Source organism: Polypterus senegalus, chromosome 3 (assembly GCF_016835505.1).
Source record: "Polypterus senegalus isolate Bchr_013 chromosome 3, ASM1683550v1, whole genome shotgun sequence".
Taxonomy (NCBI): Eukaryota; Metazoa; Chordata; class Cladistia; order Polypteriformes; family Polypteridae; genus Polypterus; species Polypterus senegalus.
The window spans coordinates 57,273,291-57,291,493 of NC_053156.1; the positions used below are offsets into that span (position 1 = coordinate 57,273,291).

Sequence of the window (18,203 nt, forward strand, 5' to 3'; positions counted from 1 at the left end):
AATTAGTGGTATTTGGTTCATTTGTCAATTATAAGTGTTTTAACAATGGAAGGCATTTTTCATCCATACAGTATATCAATTTTCTGAACTTGCTCTTTTCGATTTGGCTTATAATCCTATGTTAGATGCAAGCTGTTGAATCATTCTGGCTTCTGACCTTCACAGGAAACATTCATGCAAACACCTACACTCAGTCATACTGGACTAATAAAAAAAGTTGCCATTGAGCTGAAGCTGCACACCTTTGAGATACAGTATGTGAGGAAACTGGAGTACAATGAAATATATATAAAAAAATACTTTTTCAAAAACCACGCTTAAGTTAAAAAGTGTACTAAAAAGTAAAAAATAAAATAATAAAAGGTTTTATTTTACGAGTGATGTATGAGAGACTTATTTTTTACCTTTTAGTACCCTTTTTAACTTAATATAAGTGTGCTTTTTAAAAAGTATTTATATATATATATATATATATATATATATATATATATATATATATATATATATATATATTTCAGTTTCATAACAGTTTTAATCCCCAACATTTTTTAAAATGTAGATGCATATTTTATTATACCTACTTAACTTTATTCGACATTTATCTAACTCTATATTTATTGTTCTAGTATCAGAATGTAGTTTAAGTTAATTTATTTTGGTTTCAACAGATGTTTTTTTCATATTTTTGATTCTTGTTTTCTTTTTTTCATATCTTCGCGACCCCTTTTTGTTATTTCGTGCCCCCCTAGGGGAGCCTGCCCCATATGTTGAGAACCACTGTATTATTTTCAACTTTTTAGTCTTGGGTTTGTTTTAGTATAATTTTATAATCTGTATTTTAACACTTCCTTTAATATTTCTATCCATTACTAGCACCATCCATTGGTGAAATCTTGAACTATTCTTCATATGAAAATTTAATTTCTTAATTAACATGAAAGAAACTGATCATTGATTCATGTTTTGTCATCGGAAGTGAGTAAGTCATATGAACAATAGGAAGTGGGTTAAATATCGATTACAAGATATGTACCAGACAACAAACAGGTGAAGTTACAATAAGTGTGGTAATAAAAGAACTAGATGAAAATGGGCTGGAATTTAAATAGAAAACAAATGGGTCAAGAATTGAACCCTACTCAATGGAGATGTGAAGGAGAAGGAATAGCTGGGGTACCACCAAGCTGCCTAGAATTTTATTAGATTTCCTTACATTTTTTGCTAATAATTTATATAATATATATAATATTTTACTCCATAAAGGATGAACATTATGTTCTACTCTGGGACATTTATCATAGTTATCATAGTTGTAAACAGAGTAAGAGTGAGTAATCCAGTTAAACAAGTAACTCAGGTAATAGTTAACATCTAATTAAGAAATGTTTTAAAATGAACAACACAAGTAATAGCTGAAAACCTCTGCTTTTTTTCTAGTTTTATAATCTCTTCATAAAAATGCTAATGAACAAGAAGCTACTCATGCAGTAGAGCAGCTTATCTGATGTCCAATTAGTTGATTTTTTCCCCAGGAATAAACTTGTTACTTGATATCCTCATAATTATAGGCTGTTGAGCCTCACCACATTTAGAAAAGTACACAACCATTTGTTTTTCTTAACATCATTTGTGGGTTCTCTCAGGTGGCTCTCACCAATATTTCTTCAATTAAGTAGTTCACTGCTGTTGGTAACAGCAGATTGTTGCCTAGCTATACAGTTGGCAAGTTGCTTTGCGGTATATTGTTAGTTTCTCTGGTCATCTAAAACAGATCTAATTATGGTCGTGTTTATTGGACTGTTTTGCTCGCATTGCTGACTGGGTAACTGTGGATAATGAGGATCTGGATACGCTGCCTGTTTCGATGATCTCAATATCTTTACATGTTATGCAGTTGATAAGTTTCTGACGAGAGGCTGTAGCAGCAAAGAAGAACTCGTGTGAAAAACCCAGCCATTAGTGCGCCAAGCATCGGACCAATCCAGTACACCTGTTGAGATGAAGAATAAAAGAGAGATAAGTTGAATAAATTGGAAATATTTCAGCTTAACTTAATTATCAGTTATTATCTGGAGGTAGTTACATGCATACTGAGTAAAGTTCAGAGAAAACAGATTTGAATTGAATCTAGCTCTAGAATGTGTCATGTGTTGTAGTGTAGTTGCATTTTGAGTTAGATGTCTTCAGTTTTAAATATAAAACACATAAAAAGTGCACACCAGCGGTCAAAAGATGAGGTTGCTAGGATTTCTTTTCACTCTTAAAACTGCATACTTAGAGCAATTATATGCCTAATTTTCTTGCTGATATTTATCCTGAATTCAAAATGCTACATACAGTAAATCTAAATGAAAATATAAGCACAATAAAGAAAAATAAAACTCGAGAACATAAGAAAGAAATTTTGTTTGAAGTGAAAGTTGTAATGTGTAAAAAACATACAAGCAATGAAAACAAAAATCATGGGTAGAAAAGCTGAAGCAAGCAACCTCAGGGTAAAGATCCGAAACACTGATTCTTTTCATGTTATTGTTATGTTTTTCAATTACAACTCCAGCACATAAAAGACAAAGAGAGAAAGTGCCTTTCTTCTTTCTTTACTTATTTGGTTCAGAAGCAGAAACTAACGACAATACTCCTAAACTTGATACACACAGTTCAGTGTTCTACACACATATATATATATATATATATATATATATATATATATATATACAGTATATATATATATACAGTATATATATATTGTCACACATATGCACATGGGAGGCAGTCAAAGGGCTCGAATGAGTGTAATTCCATGCTGGACCAGGGGCTGGCAGAGTGCACTAACCCTTTCTCTTATTCTCCTGCAGACCAGTTACAGGAAATTCCATCTGGGCCAAATGATGTCACTTCCGGTTCTGGGGCAAATTACATTACTTCCTCTGCCAGACTTTAAAACCGCCATTTTCTCCTACATAAATCAGTTCTGTCTTGAACTCAGTTTTGAAAATCAATTTCTTTGCTTCTTTCTGCAGCCAAACTACAATATACGGGGTGGCTACCCCAAACCTTTTTGTGGCTTTTGGTCCATTATTCTGACAGTCGCATAGTCAGCAGGATTTATTAGCTCCAAGTTGTCCTAGGAGCAGGACCTGAAAAACCTCTTGGAATAACCAGCCTCCACAAGTATCCAAGTGGGAGAGTACCGTACCCAAGTTGCCGAGGATGAGATGCATGTCATTATTTAGAAAAACCAGGTGCAAGATCAGTCCTCTAGGGTAATACTTTTACAAAGTAAATACAAAGAGGAGTGTGCAGGAGGGGCCGACAGAATTGGGCTAGTCCAGACGAGGGAGACCCAGGAGGCTTATTATGGCTTCTCGGAGGAGAGCACTGCACTCCCCACAAAGGCAGAGACCTTTGCTAAATGTAAGGGTGCCCCACACCAGCAGGTGAAGTTAATAAGGCAGTGGAGATTTGACCCTGGGCGGCTGACCCACTCACAGGCATTCTCCGTATGGGCTAAGGCAGGGCGTTGGCTAAGGCCAGATGAGAACAACACCCACCAGATAGTAGAGCAAATCACCTGCTATTTTTTTCTGAACAGCCTTCCAGAGTATATCACCCAGCAGGTCTGGGGACAACAGTTTAACCCTTAAAATGCCACATAAGTGGGAGTTAATGCACCCCCTGATACTCAATACTTTTTTGCTGCACTTTTTAAGGAAACGTCACAATTCACCCAGTAAAATAGGTGAAATTTTAATGGAACACATATTTTTTTCATACAAAGAGCATCACAGTTACTGCAACACTGACCATTATACGCACTGCCAATGAGCTGTAAAAATTATAAAAAACAACTGCAACAATCTAATATATGTACAAGATGCAACTGAAGCCATTGATGAAATTCAGTAAATCACTAAGCCAACTGCGCTTGAACTGGCTGCACACAAGCACACAGAGGCCAATACTAATGCTTGCAGGCTAGGCTAGTGCAGCGGCTGAATCCCAGGGACAGTGAAGCTAATTCGCTTGGGGGCAGCAGTGGTCATGAGCTGGCTATTCAACGAATGTGCTGGCAAATTGCACTGAGAACTGACTATAGCTGGTTGCGGCATTCAACAAATGTACGTCACTGAAAATACTTGGTTCCGGCATGCTGGCAAATTGCACTGGAAACTAACTATAGCTGGTTGCAGTGTTCAACGAATGTGTATTGCAGAATATACTTGGCTCTGACGTGCTGGAAAGTTGCACTGGGAACCGACTATAGTTGGTTGCGCTGTTCAACGAATGTATTCCACCGAATATACTTGGCTCTGGCGTGCCTGCAAATTACATTGAGAACTAACAATAGCCGGTTGTGGCGGTTTAAGGATTGAAAACATGCTCAAGATAATCAGGATCATCAAAGAACTTAGGGCAGCTGCACAATCTGAGAGGGCAGAACTGTCTCTTAGTCAAACCCGGACGGAACACTGAACTTGTTGGACCAACTGTCACCAGTCGGAGTAAGCTCTTTAGTCCCAGGATTTGTGGCCATGCTTTCTGCTTGGTAACAAAGGGGAATGCAGAGGGATCATGGACAACCTGACCTTTCCATGTACGAGAGTCGTAATTGTCAATGGCCACAAAATATCTGCCCTGTTTGATTCTGACGGCAACATTTCCATTTTTGACTGCCAGTTTGTGTTACCACAAGAGTGGTTAAAGGGTAAGATCAGTCTGATCTGCATGTTTCATCAACTACAGAGGGTAACTAAAAAACTTGACCATAGTGGTCCTCCCAAACCCTCCATTCCCGGTGATCCTGGGGCAAGACTGGTCTAAAAGTAAAAGCGGTTTAACATTATCCCTTCAAAACCACTTTTGGACCTAGTGATTGGTGGAAAAAGTCCCAGACTGCCTCCACAACATGTAAACAAGCGGCAGAGAGAAGACATAGCCAGTCAGTGTGACATGGTGATCTCCTCACCATTGCAAAATGAAATGTCATCACCCGTCGCACTGGTGATGTGCGATGAAACCACATCCCTTGAGGTCGACACAGATCCTCTCTCACAACTGCACTTCCAATTTAGAGAGGTGCCAGCTTCCGTTTGAACGAATCAGGGTCGGTCTAGTGGGACCCCTAGAACCCTCATCCAGAGGACACAAATATATTTTAGTCCTAGTAGATTATGCTACTTAATATTCCAAAGCTGTTCCATTGCGCTCAGCCACATCCAAAGCCATTGCGCAGGAATTCGTAAGGGGTCTTTGCGCAAGTCAGCATCCCTAAAGAAGTCCTGACGGATCAAGGGACACCCTTTACCTTGGAGACATTTAGGAAAACAGCAAAGTTACTGAGGATAAAACATTTAAAGACCTGGGTCTATCATCCTCAAACCGATGATCTAGTGGACAGGTTTAACCAAACTCTCAAACAGATGCTTCGCAAGGTGGTCAGTAAGGATGGGAGGAACTCGGATCAGCTCCTCCCCCTTATCCTTTTTCGCCCTTTGAGTTATTATACAGACGACATCCCCGGAGCATATTGAACATTTTAAAAAAAGTTTGGGAGGAAGAGGCTCTCACTTCCACAAATATACTAGAATATATTGCAAAGTTACACAATAGATTGGAAAAGATTTTCCCAATCCTAAAAAGTCACATAGAAGAGGTGTAACCAGCACAGGCCTGATATTATGACTGGGGCATGTATCTATGGGAGTTGTGCCCAGGAGATTGTGTCATGCTTCTAGTTTCTACCTTTCACTCCAAATTACTGGCCCATTGGCAAAGCACATATGAAATTAAGAAGAGGAAAGGGCTTGTCAAGTATTTAGTTAAACAACCCAAAACTTCGACCGAGTGAGCATGTCTATTACATGAACATGCTTAAACCGTGGAAGGATAGAGAGCCCGATTCCTCCTCCGATCAGCCCCGCTCACACTTTACTCATAAAAATAACCTTAACTTTTGGACCTAATTTGACTCCACAACAATGAAGGGAGATGGAATCAGTTATCCTGTCTCTCCCAGAGGTATTAAGTGAAAAATCTGGAAGAACCTCTCTGATTGCGCGTGATATTTTGACAGAACCTAGGGTAATATTTCAAGACTACCCATATCATGTTCCTGAGGCAAAAAGATGGAGAAGAACTAGAGATCGAGTGCATGCTGGAACTAGGGGTTATAGAGGAGAGTCATAGTCCCTGGTCCAGGCCTTGTGTTGGTCCCCAAGCCTGATGGGAGTTAGAGGTTTTGCAATGACTTCTGTCGGCTTAATCAAGTCTCACAATTTGATGCCTACCCGATGCCACAAGTGGATGACCTCCTCGAGAAGCTAGGTAAGGCTGAATATTTGATGAAGGGGTACTGACAAGTTTTTTTAATGGACTCCGCAAAGGCTAAGACCGCATTTAGTACCTGTACTGGGCACTGGCAGTATCGTGTCCTTCCATTTGGGTTACATGGGGCCCCTCATAACTCCTATAGTGATGCCTACTTGGTTGATGTGGTCATCTATTCCAACATATGTTATAGACACAAGTTGAGGCCAGTCTTCTAAATGCTTCTTTGGATTAAACAAAGCCAAATATTTAGGCTACCTTGAGGGCCAGGGCACCATGAGGCCATAGTGTTTAAACGTTGATGCCATATTAAAAAGGCCCCGTCCGAAGACCAAGAGGCAACTCCAAGCCATTCTCAGCTTAGCAGGCCACTACTGCCAGTTTGTACCCCCCCAGTTTTCCGAGAGAGTGGCACTCTTGACTGATCTTACACCCCCAACAGTGGGGTGTGGAATGATAATGCCAAAACTGCATTTAGTGACTTAACATTAGAATTACCAAAGCCTATGAAAAAACTCATAAACCAGGCCCACCTTAAATCCCTAAGCACCTCTCCGTCAGTGTCTTTTGTCTTGTAAATGTGTCGATAAGCCCAAGCAGCCTGTTTACTACCCCATCCCCACCGCTGCATAACAGTCAAGAAGTTCTCCCACTTCAAGCCTTGATTATCTGGGAGTGAGCTACCAAGAGTTGTAATGGGGAAATTATTTCATGTGTGTTCAGTGTCTACAACAATCTATGTAAACACATTGTTAAAACAGAAAAGTTTTTCATGTTTTAGTAATAAATGACAAAATGTAGACATGAACAGTATAATGTGTGAAGGCTAATGGCCAAATATCAAATAAACACTTTCACAAAAGGTACAAGTGCAATATCACAGCTTCCATGGTGCAGTTGTAAGAACTGCTGCATTATAATCCAGAGGCCACAAGTTCGAAATCAGCTCCCCCACAAATTTACCATTTTGAGTAGTTAGATACAATAAAAACAAACATTTGATTTGTGCCTGTAACAGCCGGTGTAAATTTATAGTACTTGTAAAAGTTAGCATTTTTTTATTTTACTTTTATTCTCTCAGTCACGATCACGATACAACACTCACAATATATATATTTATATAACTTTATAAATATATCTATATCTATATATATATAAAGAGAGTGGTGGACGATGCCTATGGGTAGTAATTCAAGATGTCGTATACAGTATAATCTTTTTTCAGTATGCATGCTAATCAGATAGCTTGTGTCAGCCATTTTTACACCTTGTGACATTTATAGACCTTAGACAAAGAACTATAAAACAAATACTTGCAATTAAGCAAGAGAATTTTTAGATTCTTTTTTTTGTAAATTATAGCGCAAATGTAAACAATGATGCTGATTTTTATTTTCGGTTTGAAATTTGTTTTTTTTTTTTACTTGTTGGAGCATGTATTATGAAGTGGTTGGCTTTTTTCTATTTGTTGATTTTAGTTCTCTAATGCATTGTCTCTAGGACATTAATAATGCATCTGTAGCCTAAAGGATCCTCTCCTAGTTTGGCCGTGTTGTATGTGCCAACAGTGTTAAGGTAAGTGAAAGGTATAGGTGGGCATTTTAATCCTGTAATCATAAAAGTATAGTTGAAAAAAATGTAATTACACATGAGGCATTTTGCTTCAGACAATATGAAAAGGTCTCATCATTTCAAAAATCTGTTAAATCCTACCAATAAAAAATATATTTTTTAGTAATGTTAATACTTTTTAAAGATGTATAGATAGTTACATGAGTCATTACAATTTTTGATTTTGATGTACTTTATTACTTCCCGAAGGGAAATTGTCTTTTCACATGACCTTTGAAGGTGAGAAGGATCCCAACATAAATTGTTAACATGTACATTTATCAAAAGATCTTACCCAGTGGTGTTCCCAGTAACCTGTTATTATTGCTGGCCCAAGTGAGCGGGCAGGATTCATGCTCCCCCCTGAAATGTGACCCTACGGACACAGAGTGAAACATACAGACATTAGAAAGTCTTCAGTTGGAAGATGGCCATTCTGTCATTCAGGTTCATTTGAAAAATGTATTTTTCCCAACATTCTTTCACTCATTTGCTTCAACATGTGATTGGAAAATTTCCTTTCGGACGCCCTCCTTCCTTAGTGGAAAGATCTCCCATTTTATTTGCCACATGTTGCCCTCTAACTGCAGGTAAATGTAATTAGTTTTGTTTTGGAGAAGACTAATGTGCATTTGTAATAGGTCAGTGCAAGCTTAGTTTTTTAGCATGTTAAGTAACATTTTATTAGTTCTGCCAACATTCGTATTTAATAACAGTAGATGTAGAATACACTTTCAGGGGTGAGGTTAGACGAAGTTGTTAGACTGATCAACACCATAGTGTGGCAAGGTATCCAGATGTTATACCAAACCTGGGTGGTGAAGCTAGAGCTAAGTTCTCAGACCACGCTTTTTACTAACCAGTCACTCTATATCTCCATCCTCACCTATGGCACCAGCTCTTGGTAAGGACCTAAAGTACCAAGAAAGTTTACTGGGCTCATTTTCTGAGGTTAGAGTGAGGAACTCAGCAATATGATTGCTTCTCAGGAATGAAAGGAATCATTTGAGGTGGTTTTGGTGTATAGATAGCATGCCTGCTAACCACCCACCTCTCATAGGGATGTAACAGGCACAGCCACCAGGGAAAAAACATGGGGGATTGGGGCATTTTGAAGAGATTTATATATATATATATATATATATATATATATATATATATATATATATATATATATATATATATCCGTGGCTTGGGAGCAGCAATAAGATATAAGTGTTGTTAAGAGTAGTGTAGTTAGATCGGTCCAGTTTGACACATAGCTGCCATGGATATGAAAGTGAAAGTGAAGTAAAGTGAAAAATGGAGCAGACAAGGCTCTTTAAGATTCATTAAGGTGTGTAAATGATTTGAAGTGGCTGGATCATCTGTATCACAATAGAATATTGTATTTAGGATGGAACTTTTCACTATTAAGACCTTCATATTTAACTTTTCGTTGCAGCACATGTCGATCATTACTGATCTAAACCTTTATACTCTATGAATTACATCACTTTGAGTTTACAGTATACAAGATTTAACTAAAATCATTTTTGGTAATATAGAATACTGTAATACATCCTATCATCAAAATAAAGAAGAAACCTCTAAACCAGAGGTATGCTGTGTTGTTTTTAAAGCTGCATTGTTTATCTAAAGTCAATACTATTGTTACTTGAAAAATGAAAATTGCTTTCATTAGTTTACCATACCAGAAATTACCAGGGTTTTATTTCATTAAGAAATTAACAAAGCCATCTGCTCTATTTCCAGATTTTAGTTCTTTTTAATGATTTCATATAGCTTAATCTCTTGATAACATTTTTAATTTTCCTTAACTACCAGCCATTTAGCAGTGAGGCACAAATAAAAAGGTAGCACACAGCCAATTGGCTAACTTTGTTAAATTATGCCTATTTTTGTTACATGTCCAAATGTATTTTGAAGCAAATGAGAGAGAAAAAGTTAAAGAGGGCATTTAAGGCTGAGCTGAGCTTATTTTAATCATTTGTTTAGTTGTGTTATCTAAAAAACATTGACCAGTTTTACACATAAGAATGCATATGTACATGAGATGAATACTCTGTTATCAGTTTTATCAATAATAATACATTAAAATAAAGTAAGACTTTGCTTCTTTGGGTAAACATCTATGTGGAACTGGTGATATCTCACCGCAGTGAGTATTCCGGCACTCAAAGAAAATCCAATAGCAAGGTTTCCTGGTTCTCCCACCTCTCGTCGCTTGTGGTCCTCTACTGAGAAGATGGTGAAAACAAGCTGGAAAGTGGCAAGGACCTCCATTCCCAGAGCTTGGCCCGCATTGCTTTCAGAATTTATCTGAAAAAATTTAGCAAAATCCATTTTAATTTTAATAAAACAAAGGAGTTATTTTAAAATTACATAATAATAATAATAATAATAATAATAATAATAATAATAATAATAATAAACGCTCATTAGAACAGTCTAGATGAGAAGAGGCCATTGAGCCCAACAAAGCTCACCAGTCCCATCCACATAATTCTTAAAATAACATCAAGTCGAGTTTTCAAAGTCCCTAAGTCCTACTTTCAACCATATTACTTAGTAACTTATTAAGTGTCTATGGTCTCTGTCTCAATCCACTGTACTAATTCCTTTTAGAATTTTAAACACTTCAATCATGTCTCCTCTTAATCTTCTTTAGCTTTAACTGAAAAGGCTCAGCTCTTTTAATCTTTCTTCATAATTCATCCCTCGTAGCCCTGGACTCAGCCTAGTCGCTCTTCTCTTGTCTTTCTCCAGTGCTCTAGGTCCTTTCTGTATTCTGGAGACCAAAACTGCACACAGTGCTCCAGATGAGGCCTTCTGGCAGCCTTCTTAATAGCTTATGAATACTGTCTGGCAGTTAATAATATAACGTCTTTAGAAAATGCATTACAAATTAAAACACATTTATTAAAATCTTCCCAGTAATTAAGCTCTCTGATTATGTGAAGCAATCATTCTATTACATATTAATTGAATGGTTTTGTTACAAAACATGCTAGTTATATTTTAGAGTTTAAAATGAGACCAGGTAAGTATCATATCTCTGATTATTATTGAAATAATGTAATTTTGTCAGTTGATTGGCTCCATTTCTATAACACTTCTCATAAAAAATATAAAAACATACTGACAGAGTGCTTTTGTGGCACAGTGTGGAGCTCTGCTGCCTTACAGTTCCAGGCTCATTGGTTGAAATTCCAGTCCAGGCACCATTAGTGTGTAGTCTGTAGGACTGTCCTGTATGTGTCTGAGGATTTTTGGGTTTGTACTTCATCTCAAAATTACTCAGGTAAGCTTTATTGGAGACTGTAAATTGACCTAACATATGTGGGTGCAGGCATATGAACAAGCGTGCTTTGTGATGTCCCTCACAGGGTCTGTTTAGTCCTCCATGCTGCCAGAACATGTTCTATTCCCTACCCCTACAACGTTTTACTGAGTAATCAGGATATAAACGACTGAACTTATTTTTATCCAATTTGATTGTTTGCAGGTGAGATGGTAGGGTTTCCTTCTGCAAGGTGTATCTGTGATTTATTTTGGTTAATACCATTAACTTTTATTTCTATTATAAAAAAAAAAACTGCATTGATATAGCGCCGCTCAGCAATTGCAGGTTAAGGGCCTTGCTCAAGGGCCCAACAGAGCAGAGTCCCTTTTGGCATTTATGGGATTTAAACTGGCGACCTTCCATTTGCCAGTGAAGATCCCTTTCCTCAGAGCCACCACTCCGCCCAATAATATTATATCCTATTATATCCTATAGTGCACTGCTTTTCTTTCCAGGGTTGGTTCCTGCCCTGTCCGCATTACTCCCTTAATGGTTTCTCATTATCCAGTACCATGTAGTGCAAAAAAAGGTTTAGTAAATGGATGGATTCAGGCGGTTAGCAGGTTTTGGAACTAGCCCTCAAAACTGCATACTTTACAATTGTTAATTGCATCAAACATTTAGGCTCTTCAGTTCTGTTCCCCATACAACTTTTTCTTTAAGTGGCTTTGCATTTCAAATTAAAACTGATGCTCTAAACAGCAGGTATTGCAGATCTATACCATCTACTTTGAACTCAAAAGTGAATCATACTAACCATGTTTACATAGCACCGAGCTGCTGATTTCAGGGGAATTGTAAGGTAGAGGATACCAGCTGCCATTGTAGCCCCCAGACATTGACCAATTATGTATGAAGCCGTTCGCAGAATGTCCAACTTCCGTGTGGCAAGAAAAGCCAGGGTGACTGCAGGATTCACTTGCGCTCCACTAATGTCTCCAAAACAGTGGCCAAGTCCCACAGCTGTGAATCCAGCAGCCAGAGCAGGCTGTAGCAGAAGAATTGAGCAATCCTGTCCTTGATTTGGTATTGAGGAACCTAACACTGCAGAAACGAAAATCAGTGAGCCTAGTATCTCTGCCAGAACTGCACGCCAGAATCTGCGGCTCTTCAGCTCCTAAGAAAAGGGCAGAAAAAAAAACGAGTAGATCGGGATTTTGTTCTCTACTTTTCTCTTCAAAGTTAATGGCTAAAGATTAACAGTAATTCATAGTATGTGGGTAATTGAAAGATCAAAGGAATACTCATTTTTTTTATCTGTGTTTTGTCATGTTAGGGCACAAGGTTAACCCTATTTCCCTTTATGTTTAGATTTTAAAAGAATGCTTCAAAACCCAAACTCGTACTGCACTGCAATGTAATGTAGTTAAGTATTTCCCCCTTGCGTTTACATCTGTTAACCCAGGCAATTAGAGAGAGGAGCAGAACAGGCAGGAGAAAGTTACTCATTTGTTTATGTATTAAAATAGTAATTTTTAGTATAACTAGAACCACATAAGAGGAAATAAAATGTGGCATTAGAAACCATACAGCATTTAAGGGCTAGATGTGTATTTACGTCTTCTTCGTACCCATCCTGTTCAGCCACGACTCCAGTCACACCCCCATTATAGTCCACATTTTCCTTCTGGAGCAGAAAGGGGTGTTGTCAATTCTCAGCCCACCTGTATTCCTTCAGGCCAGCTGGCCAGAATTTCTGACCCTTTATCTATACTAATTTTAACCTGCAGTAAATAAAAAAAATATTTTTTTAAGTACTAATTTTTATGATAATATTATTAAACCATCCATATTACACCCTGTGTTGCTGGTAGTAATAGCTGAAGAAAATTGTTAATCCCATTTTTTAGTGGAAAACGAAGACAACAAATGTATTGAAACAATAGGCATCGATAGGGTCAATGCTGAAGAACTGTAAACAACATCAGAACATCCATGGAAAAAGCTTGATGCTGAAGAACAGCAAGCAAAGTAAAAATATCTATGAAAAAAGCTCTAATTACTCATGTTGAAAACCCCATATCAGGTATTTAGTCTTTACGTACAATGTGCCAAACATGAGTATTTTTGGTAAAATATTGTTTTAAAATTACTCTTGTGAATGAAAGTGGAACACACTTAAAAGAGAACAAGCTCTTCTATAGAAGACACACCCTCTCCCCTCATTCATTGGTCAGAAGTCCTGCCCAGTAACACCTTCTGCATTGGCTAATACCTGCTTCTTATGATGTGAATATTGCACAGCTTGGTCTGAGAGGCAAATGCAACTAGAGTTTAAGAGTTAAAAGAAAGGAGTGAGAAAGCATAATTAGGTGGAAAATATGCCTTGCATGTATTTATATTTGACATACTTTGACAAACAGAATATCGATTCACTGCTGCAGTTTCACAAACAGAGCATTACAAACCTTGTGACTTAATGTCCAGTGAATGAGGACAGGGGCAGGTCTTTACATTAGTAGCTCACTTCCATTGAAATACACTCCTTCTGCAATATTTTACCTTAAATACAAATTAGTAGCATGCATCTGGATACCTGACATGTGGATTATGCCACATGAGTATCTTGAGATTTTTTTCATAGTTATTTTGATATTGCTGTTGTACAGCATTGGTCCACACTGACACTTATTGTATAATTGTCTTATCTTTGTTCTTCATATGAACATGATAGTAACAATTTTTTTCAGCTTTAGCGACAAACAAAATAGGGGAAGTAACAGAAGAGAATCATAATTTCTGGGTGTGTTATTCCTTTAACAAATTGTGAATCTCTTCATGACACAGTGGGTAGCAGTACTGCCTCATAAGTCTAGGAATCCACATTTTTTCCTGAGCTTGGCCGCTATCTTCGAAAATATGACACTTTCTTCTTGTGCAGACAAAAAGCAAAAATAAGTTGCAGACTTGTGCCAAAAACAGCAGAGTTTTCAATAAAAAATCTTCTTTAAAACCAGTGCCCAAAGAGGTTACGTTCAAAACAGCTAAAAGCCATCCACTTTCTATTGTGCCAACATTCCAAGAGGAACCATAAACGGGAAGTTCTCAGTAACACATCTCACCCATCCATATCAGGATCCAGCGACTTTTTGTAAATTATGAACACGTTATTTTCTGGCTCCAATAATGAGCTGTATATCATTATAGGGGTTTTCAAAAGAGAGGAATCTGATGAAATCATTTGTTTTTTGCATTTGATGCTTTGTTTTAAAGTTCATTTTTTATTTTGTTTAGCTGTGCTAAGTTGTCAGGTTCTTCTCACTGAGGGGAGTGCCTTTGGACGTCGTGATCCTGTCAGTCATTAGTCATCACGATGAAAAGGTCATTCTACAATCACTTATTTATCTGACTATTGGGATTCCAAAACCCTTCTTGCAGTTTATGTTCAATAATTAGTGTTTGATTTCTTTCTGATTTTGAGCTCTACAATCATTTTGTCCTAATTCTTGTCTCGTGTTTTTTGTTCTCCTGGTTCAGACCCTTGTATCATTTATATATTTTTTTCTATACATCTTTTCTTCTAGCCATTCTCAATTTGTCTTGCCCTCTTAGTAGAATAATCCAAGGGCCATGTTACTGCAACACCATCACCAGGCAGACACCCCAGTTTTAATATAGTTTGGGTGCACACTATATGAAAAGTAACAAAAAGTCAAAATCCCACCAAAATTCAAATTAATAAATACAAAAGAGTTAGCCAGGAACCAGAAAAATCCGAAATGTAAATGATGAAAGACCAAAAAACACACACGAGAGCAACACAAAAGCTAGCCAAAGAACTTGGTTACCACAACTAATGCCACAGCACCATGGCTGTGGCAACATTTGTCTTAAACAGTTCTGTGATGTTCTAACTGCTGCCCCGATGGCTGTAAATTAATTAGAGATCTTGTCCTTGCAGACAAATTAAGAAAACAAAAGCAAAGGAGCTTTGGATAAATTGCATACTTGCTCTTAATCCCTTACAATTTATTTTTAGCATTGTTTTATTTTGGTAATAACAGCTTCTTCCTCAATTTTATTTAATGATTTCTTTTTAATTTTATAGGTTTTAAGGGACATTGCATTCAAAGTAGATCAAATACCATCCTCCACAAACCATTTAAAGAGAAGAGAAAGAAAGAAATTTGATATGAAGTAATCCCTTACAATATGGAGATACTGTTTGTTATGGGTAAGCATTCACTCACAGCATTTACCAATAATTACAGTAATGCCTAAACTGATAACTCCCTAACGGATTCTAAAAACTTTCAAGTTCTTCCTTGTAAAGTGAATTTGTAACGGCCGACTCACTCTCCAAGACCGGTAGCTACACCACCAAGACCTGTGGCCTGGCAAGTTGAGGATGTTAGGCCTGACAAACCGTACTTCTTCCAAATAAACTTCTCCAAATCGACGATCAAAACTAAGTCAAACAACAAACCAAATGCAAAATAATAAAGTAAGTATATAAAATAATAACAATAAAAAAAGAAATGAACAAACTCCAAACAATATATATATCACACGCCAACTAACCATGACATAACATTCAATCCCAAAAGCGTCCGGCAGAAAGTAATGATAAAAAGAAAAATGGCAGCACAAAGTTAATATACAACACAAACCCTTCTTTGAGCCCACACTGAACACAAACTCAGTAAGACACACAGAAAGCATGAAACGCACATAAAAGTCCAGAAGATTTAACAGAAGATGGATAATGTTTGTGAACCTGGTTCAGCTGGAAAAATTATCCTATGGAAATACACGGATGAAACTGATGGCTTGCTCCTCTTCCCAAACAACAAGAAACAGTCTCACTGTGCTTATCCTTGGTACATGGCGTAATCCAGAATCCTGGGATTTTGTGGTGCAAAAATGTTTTTGTCGGGTGTTGAAAGTAGCAGGTAGACAAAGGTGTGAGTTGTTTGAATCAGTGTTTTCTCCTGTCTCTGTAGTGTAATGGCGGTCTAGTAGAATGGGATGTTTTGGGGATTTTTTTTTTCCTTTTTGTCCTTCTGTTTAAATACCGAATGATCAGATCTAGGTGATGGAATTGACAGTACAGACATAGAATTACTAGGCACCACATGACCAGCAGCATCGTACGTCAATGTCGCCGCCATATTGCGAGTGGCACTGCTGTGGAGTGAAGTAATGGATAAAGATGCCTCACACATGCGCTGCTTGGGATTGTACAAACCAGATCCCAGGGAATGACATTTCATAGGTAAGGCTGAACAATTGTTTTGGTTAGATTTGACCATTAGAAAATCCCATTTTATAATCTTGGGCAGCACGGTGGCGCAGTGGTAGTGCTGCTGCCTTGCAGTTAGGAGACCCGAGTTCACTTCCCAGGTCCTCCCTGTGTGGAGTTTGCATGTTCTCCCCATGTCTCCCACAATCCAAAGACATGCAGGTTAGGTGGATTGGCGATTCTAAATTGGCCCTTGTGTGTGTGTCCTGCAGTGGGTTGGCACCCTGCCCAGGATTGGTTCCTGCCCTGGGATTGGCTCCAGCAGACCCCTGTGTTTGGATTCAGCAGGTTAGAAAATGGATGGATTTTATAATCTTAGCACTTAAGGTCACCTTACAATAAAATTAAATAACATTAGTAAAATTAACTGTGGTGGGCTGGCACCCTGCTCGATGTTTGTTTCCTGCCTTGTGCCCTGTGTTGGCTGGGATTGGCTGCAGCAGATCCCCGTGACCCTGTAGTTAGGATATAGCAGGTTGGATAATGGATGGATGAATCAGAAATCAAAAAGCAATTATTAGCAAACAAACAAAGATAACTGGCAGTAACAGTGCAAAATTCATAATTGGTATGCCAGTTTTAAAATGTGTTATTGAATCGAGCTGGCATATATGAGAGGGAAGAGAATACTCGAGTTGAGGAGCACTACGAGAGACGCTCGAGCTCCCATAGCACAGAGTCTGATGTGCGGTACAGAAAGTAGAGCTGCAGATGAGGATCTGAATGAGCGAGAGGAGTGTCCGTCTGTAGGAGATCAGTGAGGTTGTGGAGAACTTTAAATGTTAAGAGCGGTATTTTGTATTATATTTTGTATTGTATTCTGTAGTTAACAGGGAGCCAATGAAGTTGAGAGAGAATGGGTGTGATATGTTCAGGGGATTTAGAACAGTAAGTTATTATCCTGGTAGCAGAATTTAGAAGAGGTTGTAAGCGATGGATACGTTTTTGTGGGATGCCAGATAGAATAGCATAACAGTAATCTATACGGGAGGTAACTCATTAACTGATACTTCAGTACTGTGTTGCGTAAGAACAGGACGAAGTCTAGAAATGTTTCGGAGGTGGAAGAAGGCAGTCCGAGAAATTTTACTTATATGGGAGGAATTATTTAATAATAATTACTTATTTAAATTATTTTAATTATTATTATTATTTAATAATTGCCATTATTAGTGTATAAATGGATGTACATAATTGCATTTAAACAATTCGCCAAAATCTGTTGTATGTAAACGATACTGTTCTAAACGTTATTGTTTTTTCATCAGAAAACCCAGTTTCCACGTCTACCTGTATTAGTTTAGATGGCAGTTTTGCCACTCGGAATAGGGTGGACGTGCTGACTTATCGTGTCGACTGGGCAACACAGTGAATGCAGCGTCTATCTATATATGTCTATGATTGACAGGACCAATTATCGTCAGGAGCCACAGTTCCACAGTGTTATCCTTCCCCCCATTGTTCCCAGGGGAGCATATTTATATACACATACACCATATAAACAGGACAATGCTACGAAAGACGGGACTCAGCATATAATACATTTATAATGACATTAATCATGTATTGATTATTGTTTACAAAATATTAGCAAAATAGACTTTTTTCCCCATTTGTAATGCTAAGTGGGTTAGGATTCTTGTTGTTAAACATTATAAGATGGCATATGTGTTATAG

The 18,203-nt window shown here is 37.8% G+C and overlaps 1 protein-coding gene across 1 annotated transcript; it reads right to left on the reverse strand.

Annotated features, from left to right (window-relative positions):
- Positions 1-867: 867 nt before the first annotated feature.
- LOC120526486 (aquaporin-4) lies at positions 868-14,426 on the reverse strand. Its single transcript, XM_039749652.1, is given in 8 exon segments — positions 868-1,950; positions 1,952-1,990; positions 8,234-8,314; positions 10,096-10,260; positions 12,042-12,401; positions 12,949-13,008; positions 13,500-13,551; positions 14,347-14,426. Coding segments are annotated over 8 exon segments (1,014 nt in total). The 3' UTR covers positions 868-1,773.
- Positions 14,427-18,203: the final 3,777 nt, after the last annotated feature.